This window comes from Mirounga leonina, unplaced genomic scaffold (genome assembly GCF_011800145.1).
Source record: "Mirounga leonina isolate KUSES-001 unplaced genomic scaffold, KU_Mleo_1.0 Mir_200, whole genome shotgun sequence".
In the NCBI taxonomy this organism is placed as follows: Eukaryota; Metazoa; Chordata; class Mammalia; order Carnivora; family Phocidae; genus Mirounga; species Mirounga leonina.
In genome coordinates, this window is record NW_023270503.1 from 11333354 (window position 1) to 11357235 (window position 23882).

Genomic DNA, 23882 nt, shown 5'->3' on the forward strand with positions numbered 1-23882 from the left:
CATCCCCATCAAATTCCAAGATAAATTCATTCCAAAGAGAAAAGGGTGCTATGATTTACTGAGCACCACTGTGTGGGGGGCGCTGAGCTCACGTTGCCCTCTCTGTCCTCCCACAACTCGGGATGGTAGGGTGATCCCCCTTCATGGACGAGGAGACTGAGGTTCAGGTGGGAAAGGAACTTGCCCAAGGTCACACAGCAATCGGGACTTGAACTTGGGCTGCTGTTCTCCAGACCCAGGCCCCAGAGCAGTGGTTCTCAACTAGGGGCAACTGTGTCCTCCGGAGGGGACATGTGGCAATGTCTGGAGACACATTTGGTTGTCACAACAGGGTGCAGGGCGTGCTACTGGCATCCAGTGGGGGACAAGCCATCACAACGAATGTCAAGACTGCCGAGGTCCAGAAGCCCTGCTCCAGTGGTTCTCAGCCGGGGCTACACAGCAGACCCATTTGGGGGCTTTAACAATCCCGATACCCAGGCTGCCCCCTGACCATTTACATCAGGTTCTCTAGGGGTAGTCCCCCAGTGTCGATTGTTTTTGAAAACTTGCCAGATGGTTCCAACGTGCAGCCAAGACTGCTCTAAACCACTTATACTGGGGGCTTCTGCTCCACTTGTGGGACCCCGTGGGAGGAGGACCAAGCCCATCTGGGTTGTATAATCGACAGCAACCCTGTGCTCACTACTACACAGAACCAAAGGCCAGGTTCTGTGGTTCATGGGTTCCCTTCTCAGAGTCGCTGGTGAGGGGTTCTGGAGGGCCAGTGAGGTGAGAGGCGTTTGCTAATCTTCCCCTTGCCCCTCTGGGGGCCACCGTCAAGCATCTCTCCAGGTGGCTGCCAAAGCTGCCAGGAGAGACTGTAGATCAAAGAGCGAGGCTGCCACCTAGTGGAGGAATAGGACAGAACAGCCCAGGGGATTTTTTTTTAATTTTATTGTTATATCGCCATACATTACATCATTAGTTTTTGATGTAGTGTTCCATGATTCATTGTTTGCGTATAACACCCAGTGCTCCATGCAATACATGCCCTCCTTAATACCCATAACCAGGCTAACCCATCCTCCCACCCCCCTCCCCTCTAGAACCCTCAGTTGGCCCATGGGATTTTATTTGATCCTCACAAAGAGCCCTGGGAGGCAGGCGTGGAAGGATGAAGCCATGGGCTCAAGGACCCCACTGGGGCTGGGTTTAGCCTGGATTTGTACCTGTCTCATCCACAAGAGGAACCCAGGCCTCCCTCTACATTCTCACACTGGTTCAAGAGGAGCAGGACAACTGGACTGGGCTGCCCAATTCCCTTCTGATGTCTTGATTTCCAGGCAGGGCCCTGGAAGAGAGACCCTCTATCCCAGCGCAGCACATTCTGGAGATGAACAAGCCACCACCCACAACCCCAAGGCCAAAATCAAAACAGGAAATAACTTTCCTCTGGTCTCTACTGCAGAGCTCCCTGCTCCCCAGACAGTGGTTAGTAAACAAGGGCCTGGGTGCACACTTGGGCAAGAGACTCCAGCACATTTGAGCGTGTGGGTATGTGTGCCCTCCAGCACACACAACTCAGTCCAAGTCAGCTCCCATTCTGCCTCTCTTGTTCTGATGCTGAGGCCAGTCCTGGGTGCTGCGCCACTCCGGGCCCTTCTGATGTGGCTGAGGGTTCTCCGGGGTCTTGGAGAAGGTGCTCTCTTTTCCCCTCCACAGGGAAACCCTTCCTCTGGCTGCAAATGGAGTGAAGAAGAATTCCTGCGCCGACAGACAAAAGGACAAGGGGAAGGGAGAGGATGGAGAGGAGGAAGGACCACATCCCAGCACTCCCTCGTTTCATTCTCAAAAGAATGCACTTTCCCCATTTGGCACATACAGTGACAGAGACAGAGAGAGAAAGAGCGACTTGTTTAGGGAGAAGGAGCCATGCGTGTGCGATCACAGGGCAGGAGGCTGGGCAACAGCAGACTCACCTGCAGCCACGGAGACATTCAAGGACCCCAGTCCAGGAGGCAGCCGCCGGCCAGGCAGGATGGTAAGGGCCAGTTGGCAGGAGGCTTGCACGGCCGGGGACAGGCCCGAGCCCTCGTTACCTGCAGGGCACGGATGCACAGGGGTAAGGAGGCCACAGCGGGACGCGCAGGCGCTTGGGACATGCACATCTGAATGCGGAAAAGTGGGGACATCTACCTACCCAGCACGAGGACAGTAGGCCGGTCCCAGAGGAAATCCAAGCAGCTAGTGGTGGGGATCCCAGAGAAGGGGGACATCTCAGGCCCTGGGCAGCCCACCGTGCCAGCCACGAGCCAGCCCTGCCGGGCTTTGGCCTGACAAGGAGAAGAAATCACGTTCTAGCTCCCCAAACCTTCATCAGAGCCCCAGGCGAGGAGCTGGACTTGCCCATATAGTCAATCCCTCGCTGATCCACTCAATTCAGTCAACAGTTATTAAGCCCCTAGAATGGACAGGCTCTGTTCTAGGCTCTGGGGACAGGGCAGGGAACAAAACAGGCCAAAATCGCAGCCACCCAGAGGAAGGGTGATTGGGGTGGGCCTCCCTGAGGTGACACTGGAGGGCAGAGCTGAAGGGTATGAAGAGTACCATGTAGACATCTGGGGGAAGAATAATCTAGGCAGAGATGAGTAAATGCAAAGGCTGAGAGGCTGGTGCTTATAGGACATGTGTGAGGAACGGCAGACCGGCAAGGTGGTGGCCCGTGCGGAGGGAGCCGTGGGGACAGGAGAGGGAAACAAAGTGGCCACCTAAGGCAGGACCTCGAAGGCCACTGGAAGGACTTTGGCTTTTACTCTGGGAGAGCTGTAAAGGCTCTGAAAGGTTTTGAACAGAGAAGTAAGATGGTCTGACATGCTTCAACAGAATCACTCTGCCGGCTGTGTTGAGAGCCAATAGCAGAAGGAGACTGGTGAGGATGTTTCCACAATAAGGCAGGCAAGAGAGGATGGTATCCTGCACCACAGTGGGAGCTGTAGAGATGGTGAGGATTGGTGTGAATACAAAAATAACTTCAAGGGAAAACCGAAAGGATCTGCAGGTAGGTGGGCCACGGGGTGTGAGAGCAGGAAGAAGAATCAAGGCCACCACAGCTTTGGGCCCAAACAAGGCGATGCAGTCACCCTCGACTGACCTGGGCAAGTCTACAGAAGGAAGCGCTCAGCTTTGGAAAGAAGTTTGAAATGCCCCTCAGATCACAAAGGCAGCTGGTGAATCTGGGGCTCATGAGTAAGATCCAGGCTAGGATACACAGTTGGGAGACATCCAAGTATAGATGGTGTTTAAGGCCTTGAGACCAGATGAAACTTAAGAAATGAACAGAGATCCAAGGACTGGGCCTGGAAGCCCTGAGGGGGCGGCTGGTCAGGGGAGCAGCCAAATGCAAGGCAAGACTGCCCCCCTGTGTCCAGCAAGAGAAGCACAGCTGAAGGCCAAAACCTGGACCAGTAGAGGGGTTTTTCAGGTTTATCCCTTCCTGGATATCAAAGTTGTTTGTTGTTGTTGTTGTTGTTGTTGTTTGGTGGTGGTGGTGGTGGTGGTGGTGGTGGTGGTTTGTTTGAGTTTTTGTTTTTTGTGGGGGTGGGAGGAGGGGAAAGGCAGAGATTAGTCTGTCCTTGTTCAAAGAGCCTTTGGACCTCTCCTCTCCTCAGCAAATGCATGATTCCTGCCACCCAGCTTCTCCCAGCTGAACAAAAAGCATTTACTGACAACCTACTGAGAAGGCAGTGAAGCTCTCAGGTGCGCTAGCCTCCGGGGCAAAGAGATATGCCAGAGGAAGGAGTGAGGTAAAGGGGATGAAGCTACGAAGTCTCTAACTTCAGATCCTGCTCTACCTATGGTTTCAAAAATTCCAGGATCCTTCCCAAAGCGATTTAGAAGGACGTAGGGAAGGCTGCCAACATCCTCCCCTTCCTCCATCAGCTGCTGGATGAGTGCCCTTGGAGAGACTGAGCTTGGCTCATTTCTGCTCCTTTACCCCACCCCCACCCCGCGCGCCATTACCTGTAGAAAGCCGGCCAGGTCATCAGTGGAGAACACGTCCATCACCTCCAGAGCCCCCGCGCTGGCCTTGCTGACTACCGGAGTGAGTGGGCAGCTGCAAATTTCCCCATGCCCCGCATTAAGCTGGGTAATCGCAAACCCAGTGCCCTGCCCTCCGCCTGGGCCCCCAAGGGTTAAGGTGAGAATTCTGGCGATGGGGAGGCCTGGCTGAGGGATCAAGGATCAAGGTGCGTAGAAACTCGGCTGCGCCCCGAACTGGGGCACATGGGGACTAAGGGACGTCCGTGCCTGTGTCTCCCGCTGGTGATGACTTTATCCACTCCGAGAAAGTGAGCAGAACGCAGCACGGCCCCAAGATTCCGGGGATCCTGGAGCCTCTCGAGGACGAGCCACAGCTGCTGGGGGTCGTCGCCTGGCCTCGCCTCCCCGACCTCGGTGCAAGGCCGAGGCTTCAGCGGGCTCACCTCCATGCAGACGCCCTGGTGGACCTGAAAGCGGCACAGGGCGTCCAGTTTCTGCCGTCTGGGCCGCAGGATGGGGATGTCCCGCGCCTCTGCCGCCCGGAGCAGCTCGGCCCTCTCCCCCTGCAACCCGGACCGGCCGGCCTGGAGCAGGAGCCTGGCCACGCGGCGACGGGCGGCCCGCAGGGCCAGGAGACAAGGGGACAGGCCAAACAGAAGCTCCAGTCCCCCCGCAGAGCGCGGGGTCGGCGCCAGGTCGTCCAGCAGCAGGCGGCTCAGCTCCTCCCCGCCTGGCCGCTCCCCACGCCGCGCCGCTCGGGAGAAATGACGCGCGGGGAGGCGACCCGAGCAACGCCAGGTCGCGCCCCCGACGGCCAAGAGCAGTGCCATGGTCAATGCCCCTGCAGCGTCATCTGGAGCGCTCTCTCCCGCCGGGGCCGGCTCCCCAACACGGGTGAAGAGGACGAGCGGCCCGGACTGCCCGGCAGAGACTACCCAGAACCAGGGAGCCGAACCACAGCGGCCCCGCCCCGCCTCCCACGTGGGCTACCCCGCTTCCGGGTCCAGGCGGCCCGCCCCCTGCCCGCCGACGCACTGCGCATGCCCTCCCGCCGGGCCGTGCCCACAGCGCCTCCTGCAGGGCTGGCTGAACGGCCGCCTTCTCTGTACCCGCCGCCGGCCGAGCCACCCCTACCAGCGACTTCGTTCTGCGCCCTTCCAGGTCCCAAGAGGTCCCAGGAGGCTGGAGGGCCACACTCACCCCAGGCACCAGCAAAGGCCACTTTAAGAGCAGGTGGTCAACCAGATCAACCGTGGTGACTCCCTCCCCCCATCCAGCTCCCCACCCGGTGCTGGTGATTTTCCTTAGAAACTTCTGCATCCAGCCCCTCCTCTCCACCTCCACTGCCTTGTCAAACCCTCGGCATCAGTCAGCAGGACCCCAGCAGTAACTTCCTATCCCGTGGCGGCTGATTCTCTAAGTGACAGCTCTGTGCCTGTCCTGCGCCTGCTGACAAGCCAACTGATGCCCTCGGCCCACAGGTAATGGGCAGTCTCCTGGCTCAGCACTCAGACCTCCGGTGATCCAGGCAGGAACTTCTTTTCCAGCCCCGCACAGCTCCGCACTATGTTCCGTGCTGTTCCCACACCACTGCCTGCACAGCCAGCCTCCCACCCTCGTCTCCACTGTTGTCCTCTTTCCTGGCTGGCAAACTACGACCCATTTTCAAGACCCAACCCAAACCCACATCTGCTACCTAAGGTCATCCACACTCCAGGAGTGATGCCCCAAATCCACCCACAACCGCCCCTGATCACGGAAAAGGAGGAAGAACTGAAAGACACTCCTGAAGTTGTTGCAATTTTTCTTTTTTAATTATCACAGTGAAATCCACTTGGGAGGCAGGCCCTGGTATTCAGCTGCCATAGTCAGTGGAGTGATGACCCCTGGGGGAGCCGAGAAGCCAAGACTGGGCTGGAGAACTGGGATGGGGGAAGTGAAGGGGCAATGGGGCAGTAGGGCAGGGAGAGGAGGAAGCCTGGAGCCTTGGATTACCATTCAGATGGAAGGTGAGGGCTTCTCTCTGCCACCTCCTTCCTGAGGGACAGGGGGAGCCCCCCTTTTGGCCACAGTCCCTTCCCCAGGTCAAAAGGAAGAGACGGAAGAGAGCAAACAAAGGCCAAGGAGCCTAAGAAGGGGACTGAGAATGAGTTAACAGGTAAAATAATCAGGGACACCACCTCCTCTTCCCAGCCCACTGTTCCTATTTGTGATGGAAACGATTTGATAAGATATAAAAACTTCAAACAAATTTTTTAGCCCCTGGTGGGGTGGGGAGAGGAAGCAGAATCCAGGAGTCCAGAAATCAACACCTAAAATCCAGAGGCAGGAGCCAAGCTGCGAGGGGCGGGGAGGGAAGGCCGAGCTCCCCACAGGAAACTAGATCACGTGCTCCGTGGGCCTCATCTGGATATCTCCAATCTGCTGGAAGGCACAAGGCTTGAGGCGGCCAGGACGTTGTCCCCACCCCCCTAAGGCCTCCCTGCTGTCCTCCTCTGAGGATGGCTGGCCTCCTCCAGGGGGTGGGCAGTCAAGGCCAGACTCACCTGGACGTGTGGAGGGGTGCTGAGGACATAGATGACAGCCTCGGCCACATCCTCGGGCTTGAGACACTGGAGAGCACCGGAGGAAAGGGGGTGAGGTGAGGGCAGAATGGACCTCCCACCTCTAATGTCCTCTCTAGCATCTTCATCCCCACCCCAGCCCTCCAGGAGGGGCGACAGGCTGGCTAGAAGGGTGTAGTCCAAAGGCCAGGGTTCCCTCTGCCTTTACGTAGGGGGTGAGTGGCTCAGCCATCCCAGAGGGAGGCCCCACCTTTATGCATTCATAGGTGGCAGCTGCCTTCTCAGGGTCCTTGTCATGGAGCTTGAAGGCGAATTGTGTCTCCACCACTTCTGGAGAGATGCACTGGACCAACAGAGAGGGCCTGCTCAGGGGCCGAGCCAAGCCCCACCTCCACCCCAATCAGAGGCCAGGCTTTGGGGAGGGCAGGATGGAGACGGCGGGGCCCCCTGCTTCCCGGTGATGGTTGCCCCATGTCCAGCAACCACCCCGTCCTCCCAAAGCTGCGATGATCGCAGTGACACCCGCCACCTACAGAGCCCTTCTCCGGTAAGGGTTTTACGACAGTGTCCCTTAAAATGTCATAGCCAGGTAGGGGTCACTGTCTCCATTTTATGAGTGAGAAGGCTGAGGCTTGGAGGGGCTGAGTGAGCTGCCCAGGGTCCTGCGGCCTTCCAGGAAAGAGCCCAGAGTCCGGGTTTCCAGCCAGGCTTTCCCACACCCCTTGCTTTCCCTCAGTCTCACCCACTGTGTTCCCTTTCCCGTCAGCCACCCCCACTCCCAGGCAAGGACTGGGCAGGCTCATGCAAGCAGCGGCAGAGCCCAGGGGCCCTGTGCCCTCAAGCTCCCAGCAGCACACCCTGACCAGCGTGCGTAGGGGGTGGGGAGGGCCTGTGCCCACCCTGCCCCCCGCCCCCGGCCCCAGGACCAGGCCGCACCCTCACCGTGGCTCGGATGTGGGTCTGGGCCTCCCGAAGCTCTTGCCTCAGTCCCTCTGTCAGTGCAGTGACAGCATACTTGGTAGCACTATAGAAATGGATCACGGAGTGGGGTGACACTTGGTGACCAGACATGCTGGGTGGAGGGAGAGAAGGGGAAAGAAGAGAGTGAAGCTGCTGAGAGCAGCCGTGTCCCCTGCTGCACCAGTCAGCCCTGCCACCCGGATGCCCCACGGAAGCCTGCTCAGCGGGACCTCTGGAGGCCATCCTGGGGGCCCACCGAGGTAGCTTCTGTGATTCAGGCGGCTCCTGCAAGCCCTGCGCCCTCTGCAAGTCCAACTAGGGCCTGGCACTCGATATGCCCTATTCTTTCCCTCACCCATAACTGGGCCATTTGGCTGCTAACCAGGTATTAAATCCCTACTTTACCACCAATGAAATGGACCTCCAAAGAGGTCAAATGAGCTGCAACAGATCACTCAGCATGGTCGCCCAGCTTGGTGGGTGAGTGGTGGTCTGAGCTTTAGCCCTTGGCCACCTGCCTCACCTGTTGATGTTAATGATATGCCCGTCATCCACCTTGCGTTCCTTCATGGACTGGTAGGCCTCCCGCGTGCAGATGCTGAGGGCCAGCACGTTCACCTGCAGGCCGGGGAGGGCAATGGGGTGTCTCCAGCTTGGGCCCATCTGAGCAGGTAACAGACCACAGAGCAGCCCCCGCCCAGGGCAGGTGGAATAAAACAGTGTCCAGGTCCCATCAGAGACCACCAATGGCTCCAGGGCACCTTGCCTCCCCCGAAAGCCACCAGCCCCAGCTGACAGTAGTGGTAGGTAGCTCCTCTCCCTGGGTGAACCCCCTCCTCCCCCAGTTTCTGTAAACAGGAACGGAAAACCCCCAAACCTATCCATGTCCACGGAACCTCCCTGTCTTGGCTGTCTCCTCGGCAAACAATAGAACGTCTGCCTTAGAGAACCATCTCCTTTTCGTCCCCAAACACCCTACTCTTCTCTGGGTCAGCGTCCCTGGCCCTGCTCTCTCTAAAAAGCCTAAAATCCTTCCTAAGATGGCTTTAAAAATCTCTCTCCTCAAGCACAGACCCTAGCCTCTCCCCACCCTACCGAGTACTCTCTGCTGCCTTCCCATCCCCTCCCCAGCAACTATAAGCAGAGAATCCTGACCTTCTTTCCTTCCGTGCCTTCCTTTACCCTCTGTTCCATCTACAAGACTAGGCACAGAGACTTTTTAGGGGGTGGGGTTAACTGGTCACAGGATGGCAGGGGAGCTCCCAAGCACATGGGGGCTTTCTGTCTTCCTTGGCTTCTGCCAGAGGTGACCCCAAATCCCCACCCTCCAAGGAACAAAGGCCTGAAGAAGTATCTCAGCTCTAAAGCTACCACCGAGCCCCACCCCTCCCCCATGAGGACAAGCAGAGACAGAGCTTTCAGCAGGTCCTCCTGTCTCTCCTCCCGAGAAGAAACAAGACCAGCCAGTACATTAGATGTTTCTCTTTATCAGGGTTCAGAGCCAGGCATCGGTACAGAACACTCTCGGCATGAACCTGCCTCAGCATTTGTGGGCTTTCAGCCCTGTTTCTGGTCCTCTTAGTGAAAAGGTCTTAAGGATTCGATATAAGTCCCTCATTTTACAAATGTGGAAGTTGCGGTCCAGGTTTAGTGACCCACTTACTGCAGGTGAGGACCACAACTCAGATCTCCCAAAAGGCTCTCTGAGCACAGGGTAGTGCCTCATTTTCAGGCTCACTGTTTCAACGTTCATTGTTCATTCGCAGGCCCAAGCACCTTTGGTGCTAAATCAATTGTGGGAAAAGACGCATCCCCATGCAAACACTGCTTTCAACTTCTCAGAATACTTTTATACCCTAATATTGCCCCATAATATAGTCTACAGGTTGAAAACAAGGCTGTGTTTGGCCCATACAAAATTTTAAAACACTTCCAATTCATTCCCAACATGTACTGGAAGGTTTCATTCACTCAAAAAATATCTACTGAGTATCTACTGGATATCTATTATGGGCTGAGGCTATACAACAGAGAATAAACCAGACAAAAATCCTTGCCCTAGGGTGCCTGGGTGGCTCAGTTGGTTAGGCATCTGCCTTCGGCTCAGGTCATGATCCCAGGGTCCTGGGATCGAGCCCCGCATCAGGCTCCCTGCTCAGCAGGAAGTCTGCTTCTCCCTCTCCCTCTGCCCCTCCCCTCTGCTCGTCCTCTCACTCGCTTTCTCCATCTCTGTCAAATGAATAAATAAAAAATCTTTATTAAAAAAAAAATCCTTCCCGGGTGCCTGGGTGGCTCAGTTGGTTAAGCGACTGCCTTCGGCTCAGGTCTGATCCTGGAGTCCGGGGATCGAGTCCCGCATAGGGCTCCCTGCTCAGCAAGGGGTCTGCTTCTCCCTCTGACCCTCTTCCCTCTCGTGCTGTCTCTCATTCTCTCTCTCTCAAATAAATAAATAAAATCTTTAAAAAAAAATTAAAAAAAAAATCCTTCCCCTTGTGGAGCTGAGGTTTTGGTAAATGGGAGGGGTAGGATGTCATAGAAAAACCCAGGCTCTCCACTCCTCTCAAAGAAACTGTAAGATCTGGCCACACTGGACCCACACTGCCCTACCGCAGCGATGCGGGACATCAGCAGCCACCCTTGTACTTGGCCGTGTGCTCCCCCATTTACTGCACACTCCACCTGACCCACCTCACTCACTGAGGTATTGACCTGGCCCCAGGGGACCCTGGGCCCTAGATATTTTTGGTATAGGTGTGTTCACCCCAATTAAATGTGACAAGACTGCAGCTCATAGAGGGTAACCACCTGCCTGAAGCCACAGGGTGACTGGCAGGGCTGGGTCAGAACCTCATCTCCTGTGTCTTGGTTCCTTTGCTTCCTGTAAGACCATGTTCCCAAGCACTCAGCATGGTGCCAACATGCAGGGCATTCAATAAACAGTTCTCTTCCCTACCAGTCTTTCTTCCAGTAGAAGGAAATCAGCCTGGACTTTAGAAAACTGCCCCTTTAAGGGGCTCAAAGGAAAGGAGAACAAAAGATATGGCCATTCATCCACTCACTATGCCTTTGGTAGGGAAAGAAGCAAGGGGAGAGTCAAGGTGCCCCAGGTAGGAACCCAAAGCTCCCTCTTGCTGGATGTCCTACCCCGAGCAGCCCTCTGGTTCACAAAGCCCTGGCTCCCCTACTCTCCCCCCAGCCCCACCCTCCAGGCCTGCAGCCCTTACACTGAACATGTCCTTCCAGCCGCTGGTACTGCCTGAGAGCAGGGTGTCAGGCCGGGCCAAGCCAGCATTGTTGATGCAGATGTCCACACCGCTATGCTGAGATCGGACGGCCGAGAACATGGAGAGGATATCCTCCTCGCTGGACAGGTCACATCTGTGGGGGATCAAAGTCCCGGGGTAGCCTGCACTCTTACATTCGGCAGCCAGCTCCTATGAAACCCAACAGGGGGCTAACTGGGGTGAGCTGCTCATGCCCACACCTTCCCGCCCAAGACAACCTTCCTCCGCTGTCACCACTCACAGAACTCACTCCTTTGGCGGCCACCTTCCAGCCACATAGATGTTGGGACTACTGGTTCTCTTTGGTCAAAGTCCAGGGGATTAAGAGCACCCCCTGAGTGAGGGGGGCCCAGGCGAGTTGAGATCATCAATGGAGGAATCCCCTGATAAACTCGAGTCTTCAGTTCAGAAAAGGGAGAGGGGAGCCAGGAGTCCTAGGCATAGCATGACCTCTCTTTCTTCTGCCTCTCCTCCAACGGGAACCCCTGCTCTGCTCACAGGTAAATTGTACCTCTCACCCCACCCCATGCTTCTTCCACCAGTGCCATGAGTCACTAAGCTGGTTACTCTGGGATTCTCTCCTCTCCCCTTCCCTCCTCCAGTCCCTCCCAGAGAGCCTACGTCTGAACTGTCCCCGTCCCTCCACAGAGTGCAGCCGGGTGGCTTTTGAGTTGGGCCCAACTGCCAGTCTCCCCTCGCCCTACCTCTAGGAAAGGTGAGGAAGTCAGGACAGATTCTTTCCGTCTGTCCCACAGTGTACCCTCCTTTACCCCCAAATTTCTGGGGATATGATGAGGCAAGTCAGGTGGCAGGTGACTTGCAGCCCCAGTGTATCAACAGGGACCTCAGCACACTGAGGGCCCTGAGACAGAAAGACTGGAGGAAGCAGAGCCACTGGGAGGTGGCTGTAAGGGACGTGGAGATTCAGAAGCAGGAAGAAATCAAGCTGTGTGGCCTTGGAGGCCAGTGACTGGGCACCTGAGCCTCGGGAAGGTGACCGTACATGTGTGGGAGGGAGAGAGTTGGGGGGTAGGAGGTGCCCTAGAGGAAGGCCAGCTTGGCCAGCTGCCCTGGCCTCGAACCCCTTCCTCCCCAAATCGAGATGGGAATAAAGGGCTGGATCAGGTGACCTAGAGATTCTTTTCTGCCTTAACTCTCCAAGAGTTCAAAAGGTATGGTCCTCTGGAACTTAGAAGGCCCCGCTGACCCCCTTTCACCTACTCACAACCACTTCAGGAGATAGGGCTTCTCTCTGTCGGAGGCCAGAACTCAAACTCTGCTTTAGTATCAATAAGAGCAAACTAAGGAAGCCTGGGACTCTCCCTTCCACCTCCAGACTCAAATCCCCGCAGGAAAGCCAGATTGCAGGGCCGGGGGACCTATTGCTCCCTGTCACTGCTTTCTCATTGTCCCACCTGTCCTCATTTATCCTAGAAATGACCTGAAACCATGTCTGTCCCCTCACAGCACAGGCATTTATCTCATTAAAGGAGTCATCCTGGGGCTGGGTGAGCAACCTGATGATCCCCTTGGAGCTCAGGGACCCCTCTCCTGGCTAGTTTGGGGTGGGGGAGTAGGAAAGAGAAGGCAACAGTGGCTTTAGAATTAAGGAATCCAGTGGTGTAAGTCCTGGTCTGATCATCTAGGCTCCAAGGCTGGGGCTGGGCCCAGAGCTCCTCGGATTAGGAGAAAGGGAGGGGTAGAGTAGGGCAGTGGTATAGCGGGGTGACCTTGGGACTATCTAGGCAGCTATAAAGTGTACCTTTGGTCAGCAGCAGGGGAGGGGACAGCCCTCCTTCTGGTACACCTTCTCCCTCTGTCCCCACACAAGGCCTCCTTATGCAGGGACTTTGAGCAATGGTGAAAATAATGCCCTGTTGCTAAGCACTGGCCCAAACCCCAAGAGTGATTCCTGCCAGGAGCAAATCCAAAGATGACCTATGATGGAAATTTCTCGTCTTCTTCCCTCCTCTTACAACATGGCCAACTTCATTTCATTTTTCTCTGAGCTCTTAGTGCTCATATCTCGGGGCTCCCAACCCCAGGTTAAGAGAAAAACCAGGAGTTCCAGTTCCACACTGCTTTGTCCCCTCAGGGCTCACATATTCTGCACCTTATTTCACCTACTCAGTCCCACCTAGGACAGTGAAATTGGAGAAAGGTCTATCTGTAAATATCCCCCTGGGTAAGGGTTAACCCTCAAATTTGGGGGTGAGGAAGGAGAGGGCGAGTCTCTTTTGAGAAACTTCATTCCCACCCCAAAACCACTCTCAGTCCTGGGTAAAAAATCATCATGATTAAAACCTCTAGCCCCTGTTCATCTGACTGGCCAGCCACTTTGCTCTGCTTTGTGGGCGAGGTCCGGGGACTCGAGGAAACAATCCAGTAGCCAATTTAGCCCCTGAGGCCAGAAAGCTTTCTTTCCTTCTCCCTGGCTTCCCCTTTCCTCAGACTACCTGGGCAGGCAGATAGGCAGGGAGAAAGATGCCAAGGAGTCAGAGATTTGGTACACTGGAGTAGAGTCTGTCAGGAGTAGGTAGGGGCTCCTTCAAAGACGGGACTTTATAAAAGGGAAGGGAGAGGCCCGTCCTATTAGGTATCTAAGCCTCCCACTCTGATCCCGTTGCAAATGGCCTTGGGGTGGCGGGCAAGGGAGGACAGGGTCGCAGCCTGGCTCAGGTCACCACCCCCCCCCCCCCCGCCCCGCCCCGCCCCAGACCCTACCCCGGCGGAAACGGCGCCTCCCAGAACGACCTCCCCCCCGGCGGGAACTTACCTCGATGTTGCCCACGGTGCGGGCACAACCCACTACCTTCAGTCCCTGCTGGACCAGGGCCCGGGCCACAGCCGCGCCGATGCCCCCCGAAGCTCCTGTCACCAATGCCAGCCGGTCCCGCCACCGCTCCATGCCAGCCCTGGCGGTGGTCCCGAGCCGCCCGCCCACCTCGCTCCGGGAGCCGGACAGTTGGATCGCGGAGCTCCGCCCAGGGTCGCAGGGGCTCAGCAGCGGCAGCCGCCGATCTGCCCGCTCCGAGCCGCGCCTGAACCCGCCTCCGTTCTGCCGGGCCCCGGCGGGGGCTCCACCCTCCGCACCCCCGCCACCCGCCCCATCCAGCCGGAGGACGGCCCCGGCCTGGCCGTCCCGCCCCGTGACCCGCCCCTTCCGGCCCCGCCCCAAGCCTGGCGGGAGGTGGGAAAACAGGCTTCCCGCGGCGCCCGCCGGCGCGGCAGAGTCCCGGGGGCTGCTTCCCATAGGGGCGGGAAGCCGATGTTTAGCGGGGGCTTGCTGCAGCCCCGAGGCTGCACGTACCCCGGCTCCGTGTTCAGTCTCCCTTCCCAGTTCCGGAGCCCTAAGGTCAGGAAGAGAAATTACGGGCACTTAAGGTGACTCCCGCCCCCCCAGTGGCTGATGGGAAGGGTTCAGCCCAGAAAAGGCTGTGTCTCAGCTATCACCGCCCAGTTCCCTTGAGAGACTCTCAACCCTACCTGATCCCTCGGTGTTACCAGAATGAGAACTCAAGAATGGAAATATTCCCAAGTACACGTTCATTGGCCTACTGTCTCCAACTGTCCTAGACCCTCCCACTCCCAATGAGACAAAAGTATCACTATGTATGCCCAAGATTAAAGCAATAGCTAGTATTTATTGAGCCCTTACTGTGTAATGGGCACTTTTAAGCACTTTAAATATATTAACAAATATGCACAACAGCCCTTTGAGATACTACTTATTAGCCTTCATTGTATAAAGGACTATACCGGACAGAAAGGGGTGAAGCATGGTCTGGACTTCACACTGTCCAGTCAGGCCAGGGGATGTGCTCCTCAACTGCCTTCTCCCCATTCTCCCCTTTGTCTCTTCTTGGGTTATTGGTTTTGCTCAGAGGAGAGTTCACTTTGCTCTCTGACCTCTCAGGATGTTCCATCAAAGCTCTGGAAACTGCCTTCCTTTCCTCTGCATTCTTAATATAGCCATCCTTCCAAAGAAAAAAACACCTCTGCCTAAGGAATCCCTCCCCTGCAAGCAATGGTATAAGCAGTAAATGCGCTTGTTTATTCATTCACCAAGTACTCATGTGTTTCGCCCAAAGATAAAGATTAAAATAAAATAAGACCAGCCCTTACTTTCAGGGATAAGAGAGAACTTGACAGCAAAGATGGTCAAGTGAGGTTTGGGCTCAGAGCCCAGGGCTGTGGGGATCCTTAGTCATTTTTCCTGGATTCCAGAATGAAAGTGAACAAAGGTCAGAGAGACTCATTTTACTTCTGCCCCATCACTATAAAACACTTAGATTTGAAAAATGAGGGGGTATATCAAAGAAATGCCACCATCTATAAAAATTAAATCTAAGCTTCTGCTGTCATCCACCTGAAATCTGATTAAATAGTAGAGAGCCCATAAAATTCACTCCATCCCCACTGCACAGAGGTATTGACTGTCCCACTCTTTGCCTGCTGCCCACCAAGTATTAGCAACATGCAGACACAAAGCTCTAAGCACATGTGTTTACTACTGACTCAACCTTTTAAATGGCAGCCAAATGCTAGTCCTGGGGGAATCCCTCTCCTTCAGTACTCACAGACAGCTTATGGAAGCAGTAAACTGTAATGCCATAGTGACTTTATTGTTGGAAACCAGATAAGGAGCATGCACTTACAGACTGCAATGTGGTTAGCTCTGGGTGCAGCCTTCTAGTCCCAGGTCTACATGCCAGAGTAATTAATTCTCAGGCAACCCTTGATGGAAATTCTGCCAAGTTCTGTTTTCATTCTTCTAGTTCAATTATGAATCTCTGAATTTAAGGTGCTTTATGTTAGTTATCAGAGAATTTTTAGTAATAGCAATTAACAATGTCATGAGAAAGATGCTAGCTAGCCAGTATTTAAAGGTATTGCAGCACATTTATTCTTTCAAAACAAAAGACTGGAAACTGCTTTTCTTGGCTGTCAATTCCGGTGAAGGGAAGAATTTTGTCCTCAACAATCTATAACTCTATCCTCATTTGCAGTTCATCCTGACATCATCACTGGCCAAGTACCGAGTTCAAAAGTGGCAAATATTAAAATACTGCCACACATTAAGTAGAAACATGTACACCAATTTTTACTATGCATATTAATAAATATTCTTTATTTTAAATTTTGCACATTGCGCTTTAACATTACATCCAAACATTTCGCAAGTGGATGTCTACTTTGTAAAACCATATATTCAGCTCATTGTCATTTCTGTACAGAAGTATAAGTACAACATTACTTTTTGCCACTAAGTTGCTTTAGTAAGTCTCACAGGAAGAGAAACATTTAATGAAGAGAGATGGCTTAAATCATATGGCAGGCCTGCGCAGCCACGCAACTAAAGACACAAGCCTGAAGAAAGAACAAACTAATGAGGTTACCTCCACCGTCTCCCAAAACAAGAAAGAATCACATTGATTTAAGGTAAAATTTTGCCATAAGTCACTAAATTAAGAGTTTTTGAAAGAGAAGGCGCAGTAGTCATCTTGAGTGTTTCATTGAAAGACAGAGCTATTTTATTTATTTAATTTGCTCCAGCCGTTGTCAACCAGCCACTACAAATGGGCCTCTTGTGATCATTTAAGCGGCAGTATTTATTAAATTTCTCCTTCAGATGCTGTCGGTATTGTTCTCTATTGCTGTAGAAAGACTGGTTATTAGCCATAAATGACTGTATTTCATCTTGTGAGATAAAGATTTCCTCATCTGAAGTACATTCAGACTCATCCTGCAAATTAAAGCAGTAGTTAAGATTATGATTTAAATTAAGAATGCGAAATACTATACCGATGGATGACAGCTAAAAATTAAGGCAGTCTAGCCTTTTAATTGCAATTTAGTCACATAAGTCTTTGGACTGTTTACAGAACAAGCATCATGTCATTAAAGTACTAAGTAAGAATAAAATCCAACTCAACTCGGTTTGAAACTCTGGATCTATAATTTGTCCTAGAAGACCTATGAGCCTGACAGACGCCTTTGCCTTAAAAAATGACTAATTAGAGATGGTACAACTAGTTCCCAAATTTTAAATAACCAGACTGATCTGGTTTTTAATCAGCTGGTCCTATGTTGAAACTTTTATCTCTACAAAGTAAGTAAAATATAACCTTTTTAAAACTTATGAAACTTGGGGCGCCTGGGTGGCTCAGCTAGTTAAGCGACTGCCTTCGGCTCAGGTCATGATCCTGGAGTCCCTGGATCGAGTCCCGCATCGGGCTCCCTGCTCGGCGGGGAGTCTGCTTCTCCCTCTGACCCTCCCCATTCTCATGTGCTCTCTCTCATTCTCTCTCTCTCAAATAAATAAATAAAATCTTTAAAAAAAAAAACAACAACTTATGAAACTTAACCACCATGTTAAAAAGAAAAAACTATTCTAAAGGAGTTGGTTCCATTAGGAGCCGAACTATTATAGAGAAGATATACCACCCTTCTCTTTTCTGCCCCTCCTCCAAGCCGCACACAAATATGTGCTGGGTTGCTTGGAATTAGGCAAAACTGATCTGAAGTATCAAGACTTGGAGTCAATATAAAAGATTTTCCAAGTTCACTTATGCTTTTATCTTACATGAACTGAAAGGAAGTAACCTAGAAGAGTGGACTCTAGTTCAGATTCTACATATTTTCCTGGTCTGGAAGGCTGGCCACTATAAAGTGCCACTCAGAAAGGCAGTTTGCTTACAAATAACCCTCTTCAAGGAGGCAGACTCCCGGACATAATGCTAACTCTATCCCCCTCTCCCAACTATTCTCTCCTACCTTGAAGACAAAGGAGGACAAGGAAATGTGCTCTAGAGCAGTTGCATAAGCCATGAGGGGAAGAACAGAAATGAAGTCATCAAAAATAATGAAAGACTGCCCTTAATTTCTTAAAAGCCTCCCCAGTCCCACCTTTAAATTCTCAAATATTGTCCCCTCCCACATCTACCCCAAGAGCAATCAGTTATTCACAATAAGATATCCTCACTTACAAGGAGTTCAACTAAGCTCTTGGCACCTTTTCCGGAATCAGGACCAAATGACGGTTCTGTAGATTCTGCAAACTGTGGTACGTTTTTCCTGTGCTCAAACCAAGGCAGTGGCTGCCCACCCTTCTCAGAACTGCAACAGCTTTCAGGATGTGCATCTTTGGTCTTGTCGCGGTGAAACACTGTGTGCACGGTATTTCCTGAGGTCTCTCGATTACCTGGATCTGTAATACAGCTTCCAAGCTTTTGGATCTGAAAGCACAGCAAAGGATGTCCCAGATAAAAAGGCAGGAAATAATAGCAATTGCTCTTTAAAGAAAGGGAAAAAAAAGTCTGTTAACCAAGAGTGTGTTAACTTCTTAGAAGGAATGTAGCGTAACAGCAGTGCCGGCATTTAGCAGGTGCTGACAACATACCAGATGCTATGCTAACCCATCAATATCATCTCATTTCATCTTCACAGAACTTAATCTGATAGGGACTATTCTCTCCTCAAAGATGGAACAACTAATATCAAGCAAACTGCTCGAGATTACATAGCTAATTCATTTAAAAGTATTACAAAAGTGGGGCGCCTGGGTGGCTCTTTCGGTTAAGTGTCTGCCTGCAGCTCAGGTCATCGTCCCAGGGTCCTGGGATCAGGCCCCACATCGAGCTCCCTGCTTGGTGGGGAGCCTGCTTCTCCCTCTGCCCCTCACTCGTGCTCTTGCTCTCTCTCAAATAAAAAAAATCTTAAAAAAAAAGTATTATGAAAAGAATGAATTGGATTTATGACTCACATGGACTGCTGGTCAAATGACCACATCACACACACATGTATACAAACCTCACAAGAAAAGCAACCAATAGGAACTGCATTCGAAAGGTACTCATTCTCAAATAATAATAAATACTAGCAACTAAGCTGCTACTCCAAGGAAAACAGGTTGCTCTCCCCTCAACAGCAAAGGTTTAAGAATTATAACACTTACATGTTCATCACATTTTAACATCTTGCTTTTCTTTTTCTTCTTTTTATTTTTTCCTTTGGTGTTGTTCTCTTCAGAATTTGCCCAACATTCAACACAACTATCACCATCATCCTCTTTGTCTTCACAGTGATGAACACAGGAGTCATCACCTGCAGAAATCAATAATCTCATTTATGTGCTTAAATCAGCCGTGTAGTAGAAGTAATTGGGAAGCTTAATCTGAACCTACCGTGTTCATCGTGATTACAAATGCCTTCAGTGCAGGCAACATCCGAACCCTCCCGAGAACCTGTTTCACTCCCTTCCATGCTAGATGAATATCCACAATCACTACCATTACAGTGTGGTGATAAGCCTGAGAATAAATCAGTTGAGAGTTACAATTAAGATACCAATAAATACATTACACAAAGAGTGAACCAACTGGAGACTACAGAAAAATTTCAAAACTGATGGCTTACTGAAAATAGAAAGTAAATTAAATAATGAAAACATGATTATGGGCTTACGGTGTTTTGTTTTCATCAAATTAATAACTGACTGAGCTACCCAGGTGCCCCAAGAAAAAGGAAATATTAAGTGTCTAAGTTATAAGATCTCTAAAACCTCTATTTATTTTCTAATTTTTTCAAGTTTTGTTTTTTTTTTAAGTAATCCCTATCCCCAATGTGGAACTTGAACTCACAACCCTGAGACCAAGAGTTGAACGTTCTACCGCCTGAGCCAGCCAGGCGCCCCAAAAAACCTCTTACATCTTAAAAAAAAGAAAGAAAGAATGAATATGGGGGTGGGGGTGCCTGGGTGGCTCAGTCAGTTGAGCATCAAGCCCTCTTGATCTCAGCTCAGGACTTGATCTCAGGGTCGTGAGTTCAAGCCCCACGTTGGAGCTCCACAGGCAGCATGAAGCCTACATAAAAAAGAAAAAAGAGGGGCACCTGGCTGGCACAGTCAGTTAAGCATCAGACTCTTGGTTTTAGCTCAGGTCATGATCTCAGAGTCGTGGGATCAAGTCCCACGTCAGGCTCCACGCTCAGTGCAGAGTCTGCTGGATATTCTCTCCCTCTCTGCCCCTCCCGCTCGTGCTCTCTCTAAAATAAATCAATCAATCTTAAAAAAAAAAAAAGAAAAAAGAAAAAACATAACTGTATTTGGTTACCTTTCTTTATTTTAGGGGACCCCAAGAGATTGCCGCTGCTAGGACAGGTACAGGACGTATTTTCGTTGGTAACAATGACTTCTACACAACCATTACCATCTTCAGTGCTGCCACAGGCTTTGCAGCTGTTTTCTATGAAGTCTGTTTCCTTTAAGGACCAATTTTAAGGGATAGTAAAAAGTCTTACCTTCATAATGGATACATTTTAATTTCCTTAACATCAACTAATTAGGAGCTAAGAGGTTAACAACTGAAAAAATTATTCTCATGAAAAAATCACTAACCCACTGATCAAGACTATGAAACAACTAAAAGCAAGGTTAAGAGTTAACGGTATCAGGAAAATCCAGGAGAGTAGTTCTCAAAGTGTAGACTGCTGATTCCTAGGTCAAAACTATTTTCATCAGAATACCAAGATGCGAATCGCCTTTTTCACTGTACTGACACTTACACTGACAGTACAAAAGCAATGGTGGGGAAAAGTTGCTGGTACTTAGCACAAGTCAAAGCAGTGGCAATCCAAGTGTACTAACAGTCACTATATTCTTTACTTGTCAAGCACTCTTAGAAATCAGTAAGTAGATACTCCACTTATGAATTTCTTTGGTGAAGATAATAAAAATATTTTTATTAAGTATCAACTCACGAGTAGATGCCTTTTTAATAGTCTATGTGACAAACAGGAAGTACGCTTAACGCACTTTTGCTGCATACCAAAGTACAACGGTTGTCTCAAGGAAGAGCACTTGAGCAACTGTTTGAGTTATAAACTGAACTAGGTGTTTTTTTATCCTGGAACATTAATTTTACTTGAAAGCATGAGAGACAAACCGTGGTTATTCAGACTCAGACACTTAAAAGAAATTTTCTCAAAAATGAAATCAGCCCATCACCTCAAGGAAAACAATGGACAGTATTTGTTGTCAGTGATAAAATTCAAACTTTCAAATCACAATCAGAATTTTGAAAACTTGTATACACAAGCACAATGAGCTTGAAGCTTCCCAATACTTAAAGACCTTTCTGATGAGATCAGTAGTGGTTTTAACATGATTATGTGATGTTATGTAATGAAATGTCAGTATCTGGCAAGATCTGCATAACTCAGTAAACCTGTATCTTTCAAATGACCAATGCATGATGTTACAGAATCATGCATGAGTAAAAGATCTATTCAAAGTGCAAGACTGAATAATGGATTTTAATTTAACTGAGTTATGAAAAGGTCATTGACAGGTGCCAGGTTCCACATCATAACTAATCTTTAAGAAACTACCACTTGTTAAGTTGTAATGCCAAAGAATAGCCACAACTATCTGAAAAAGTTTATATTAAAATATTCCTCCCTTTTCTGTGTGAGGCCAGACTTTCTTCATATGCTTCAACCAAGCAACATATGGAAATAGACTAAATGAAGCAGATATGAGAATCCATCTAATTCCTTTTAAACCAAATATTAAAAAGATCTGTAAAAATATAAAATAATGCCACTCTTCTCACTTCTTTTTTTGGGGGCGGCGGTGACATTTTTCAAAAAATGTTATTCATGGTAACGTATAATATGGCTTATATTATTTTTTAAAAACTAGTAATTTTAAATTTATCCACTTTAATTTCTAATACAGTAAATTTAACAAAAAGCACATTGGGCACTGTAATTTTTAAGAATGCAAAGGGATCCTGAGGCCAAAAAGAACTGCTCTAGGTCATGCATGGAGTTAACTTTCCACATTTGATCTAACAACATGCTAAGATCAGGTAAAAAGATAACTACTGAACATTATAAAATGAATACAAGACATTAAAAATTTTGGCTTTGTAGTAGGAAAAAAGCCAATACACAAGCTGCAGCTCCTCACATTCTGGAAAAGCATAGTAAAAATGCCAAAATCTAGCAAAAAGCAATACTACATAATTATGAGTCAAAATTAAGGAATATTACCTTCTCTTGGCTTACTTCCTTTTCATCTGCTGCTTGTAAGGGAGTAGGAATATCACATACACATTTATTTTTTCGTCTATTCTTCCGTTTTTGGCGTTTCTTTTCTTGCTTGAGTTCTCTTACTCGTTCCTCCTCTGAAAATTCTTCACAAAGTTGTTCTAATCGGCTAATACCCTGTACTTTTTCCACAGTCATCTATTATAAAAACAAAGTTGAGAATGAATATTGGTCAAAACTTCCTCTATTTTCCATGGAAACTCTCATTTGCTAATTTTATTTTATTTTTTTAAGTAGGCTCCATGCCCAGCATGGAGCCCAACTCGGGGCTTGAACTCGCGACCCCGACTGAGATCAAGACCTGAGCTGAAATCAAGAGTCAGACCTTTAACCGACTGAGCCACCCAGGTGCCCCTCACTTGCTAATTTCCGCCCCCCTCACTTGCTAATTTTAAATGATACCACACACAGACAGGTAATTCATGTTGCAATTCTACAGGGCATCCCCATAAAGAATCTTCAATTTTAATACTTTAAATGATGACATCTTAAAATCCACAGCAAGTGAATATACCACTAATCCCTACAGGAAAGCCAGACTTATACACACTCCTATTCCAAACCAGCAATATTCTAGTTTCAAATTTCAAAATTTTTAATGCAGCGAGTAAACATTAATTTCTTCACACAATGAGAAGACTATTTAACCTGATTAGATGATCTAGTTTCTGAAGTCACAAACATACAGAGAGAAAAGAAACAGAAATGTGTTCAGCAAGAACTAGTACAAATCTCCTCAGACTCCCCAGAACAATGTTTAAGCTCATGGATGGGCTTCTGAAAAAAGGGTTTATAGCTTTCATACTCTTCTCAAAAGGGATCTGTGACCCAGTTAAAGGGTTACGACCATGCCCTAGAATGTAACAAAATGTTCACTAGCCAATTATTTTATGTGCTGAGAGTAGAACCAAAAAAAAAAAAAAAAAAAAAAAGTCACCAAATCATAAGCACTAAACCCAATACAGCAATATAAAGAAGCTACTGGACATCAGCAGGCAAGCTGAGACTCATTAAAGGTTTCTAATTTTATTGCTTATTTTGGGACTGCTTTTAACTTTTCATTAGATATATTTGATAGCACCATCTTGCTAAATAATCATCAACTTCAGTTTTCTACTCTGAGAAAGTCTAAAAACAAAGTTGGCAGAATAAGAGGATTAAAAAACTAAGAAAAACCCACAAACAACTTCTAGATTCCAATTCTCCTTCCCGAACCTCTCCAAATCCATTACACTATCAGTGGATCACAGGCCTCTGAGGCAAAATCAGACTGGTGGCTTATATTAACATTCAGTCTAATAATGTGACTAAGCAATCTTAGACACTGAAGCAGCCCACCGTTCTTACCTCAAAACTCTTTCGTAAAGCATCAACACCAAGATAGAAAAGCATCTGCCATGTTTGCTCCTCTGCTCGTAGTTTTTGCCAGATTCGATGCAGTCTTTCATAAAGATGAATTCCCAAGCAGGTCAGAACTTCCTCTTGAGCTATATCTATTGTCTTAGCATGCCTTTCTCTTCGCCTGTAAAGGAGAATAAATCACACATAATTCCTAATACCCTTTACCGTAACAGTAAAAGACAGGTAAGACTTAAGTTCAGGTTTTAAACACAATTTGCATATCTAATAACAAGCCAGTTATACATTCAAATTCAATATACACATAAACATACAAGCACACATGTATATAACCAATAAGAAATACACATGCAGGCAGAACTCAGTCCTAATATTGCTAAAAATAAGGTAATTCAGGAACTGGCCCTGAAGAGATGGTTTTTTGGGCACAGAGAAGTCATATATGTGTCCAGCTCAGAGGTAGGCATGACAGCTCCTTTCACCTATTATAACAAATGCCTACTTGTTTCTTTCTTTCTTTTTTTTTTTTTTTTTTGAGGGGGAATGGAGAAATGCCAACGTGATTCAATCATGGACAAAA

General features: G+C 49.5%; 3 protein-coding genes across 9 annotated transcripts in view; all 3 read right to left on the reverse strand.

Moving 5' to 3' along the window:
* Positions 1–1332: 1332 nt before the first annotated feature.
* Positions 1333–4990, reverse strand: MRM1 (mitochondrial rRNA methyltransferase 1). Its single transcript, XM_035026647.1, has 5 exons — positions 4291–4990; positions 4003–4096; positions 2183–2315; positions 1962–2081; positions 1333–1746 (listed from the first exon to the last, which is right to left on the reverse strand). Exons 1-5 carry the CDS (start codon positions 4851–4853, stop codon positions 1574–1576), a joined length of 1083 nt encoding a protein of 360 aa, XP_034882538.1. The 5' UTR covers positions 4854–4990; the 3' UTR covers positions 1333–1573.
* An 824-nt stretch (positions 4991–5814) lies between these two features.
* DHRS11 (dehydrogenase/reductase 11) lies at positions 5815–14084 on the reverse strand. The gene is made up of 7 exons (XM_035027459.1): positions 13608–14084; positions 10772–10981; positions 8071–8165; positions 7530–7659; positions 6838–6930; positions 6570–6635; positions 5815–6444 (listed from the first exon to the last, which is right to left on the reverse strand). Exons 1-7 carry the CDS (start codon positions 14082–14084, stop codon positions 6403–6405), a joined length of 1113 nt encoding a protein of 370 aa, XP_034883350.1. The 3' UTR covers positions 5815–6402.
* Positions 14085–15932: 1848 nt separating this feature from the next.
* The window catches only part of GGNBP2 (gametogenetin binding protein 2), a 32057-nt gene continuing 24107 nt past the window's right edge, over positions 15933–23882 (reverse strand). For all 7 annotated transcript variants that reach the window (XM_035026655.1, XM_035026654.1, XM_035026650.1 and 4 more), the window contains 7 exons: positions 23291–23465; positions 21887–22081; positions 19945–20092; positions 19018–19143; positions 18789–18937; positions 17821–18069; positions 15933–16577 (listed from right to left, as the gene is read on the reverse strand). In XM_035026655.1, the coding sequence (XP_034882546.1) occupies positions 16374–16577; positions 17821–18069; positions 18789–18937; positions 19018–19143; positions 19945–20092; positions 21887–22081; positions 23291–23465 (1246 nt within the window). In that variant the 3' untranslated portion in view covers positions 15933–16373. The remainder of the gene's footprint in view (positions 16578–17820; positions 18070–18788; positions 18938–19017; positions 19144–19944; positions 20093–21886; positions 22082–23290; positions 23466–23882) is intronic.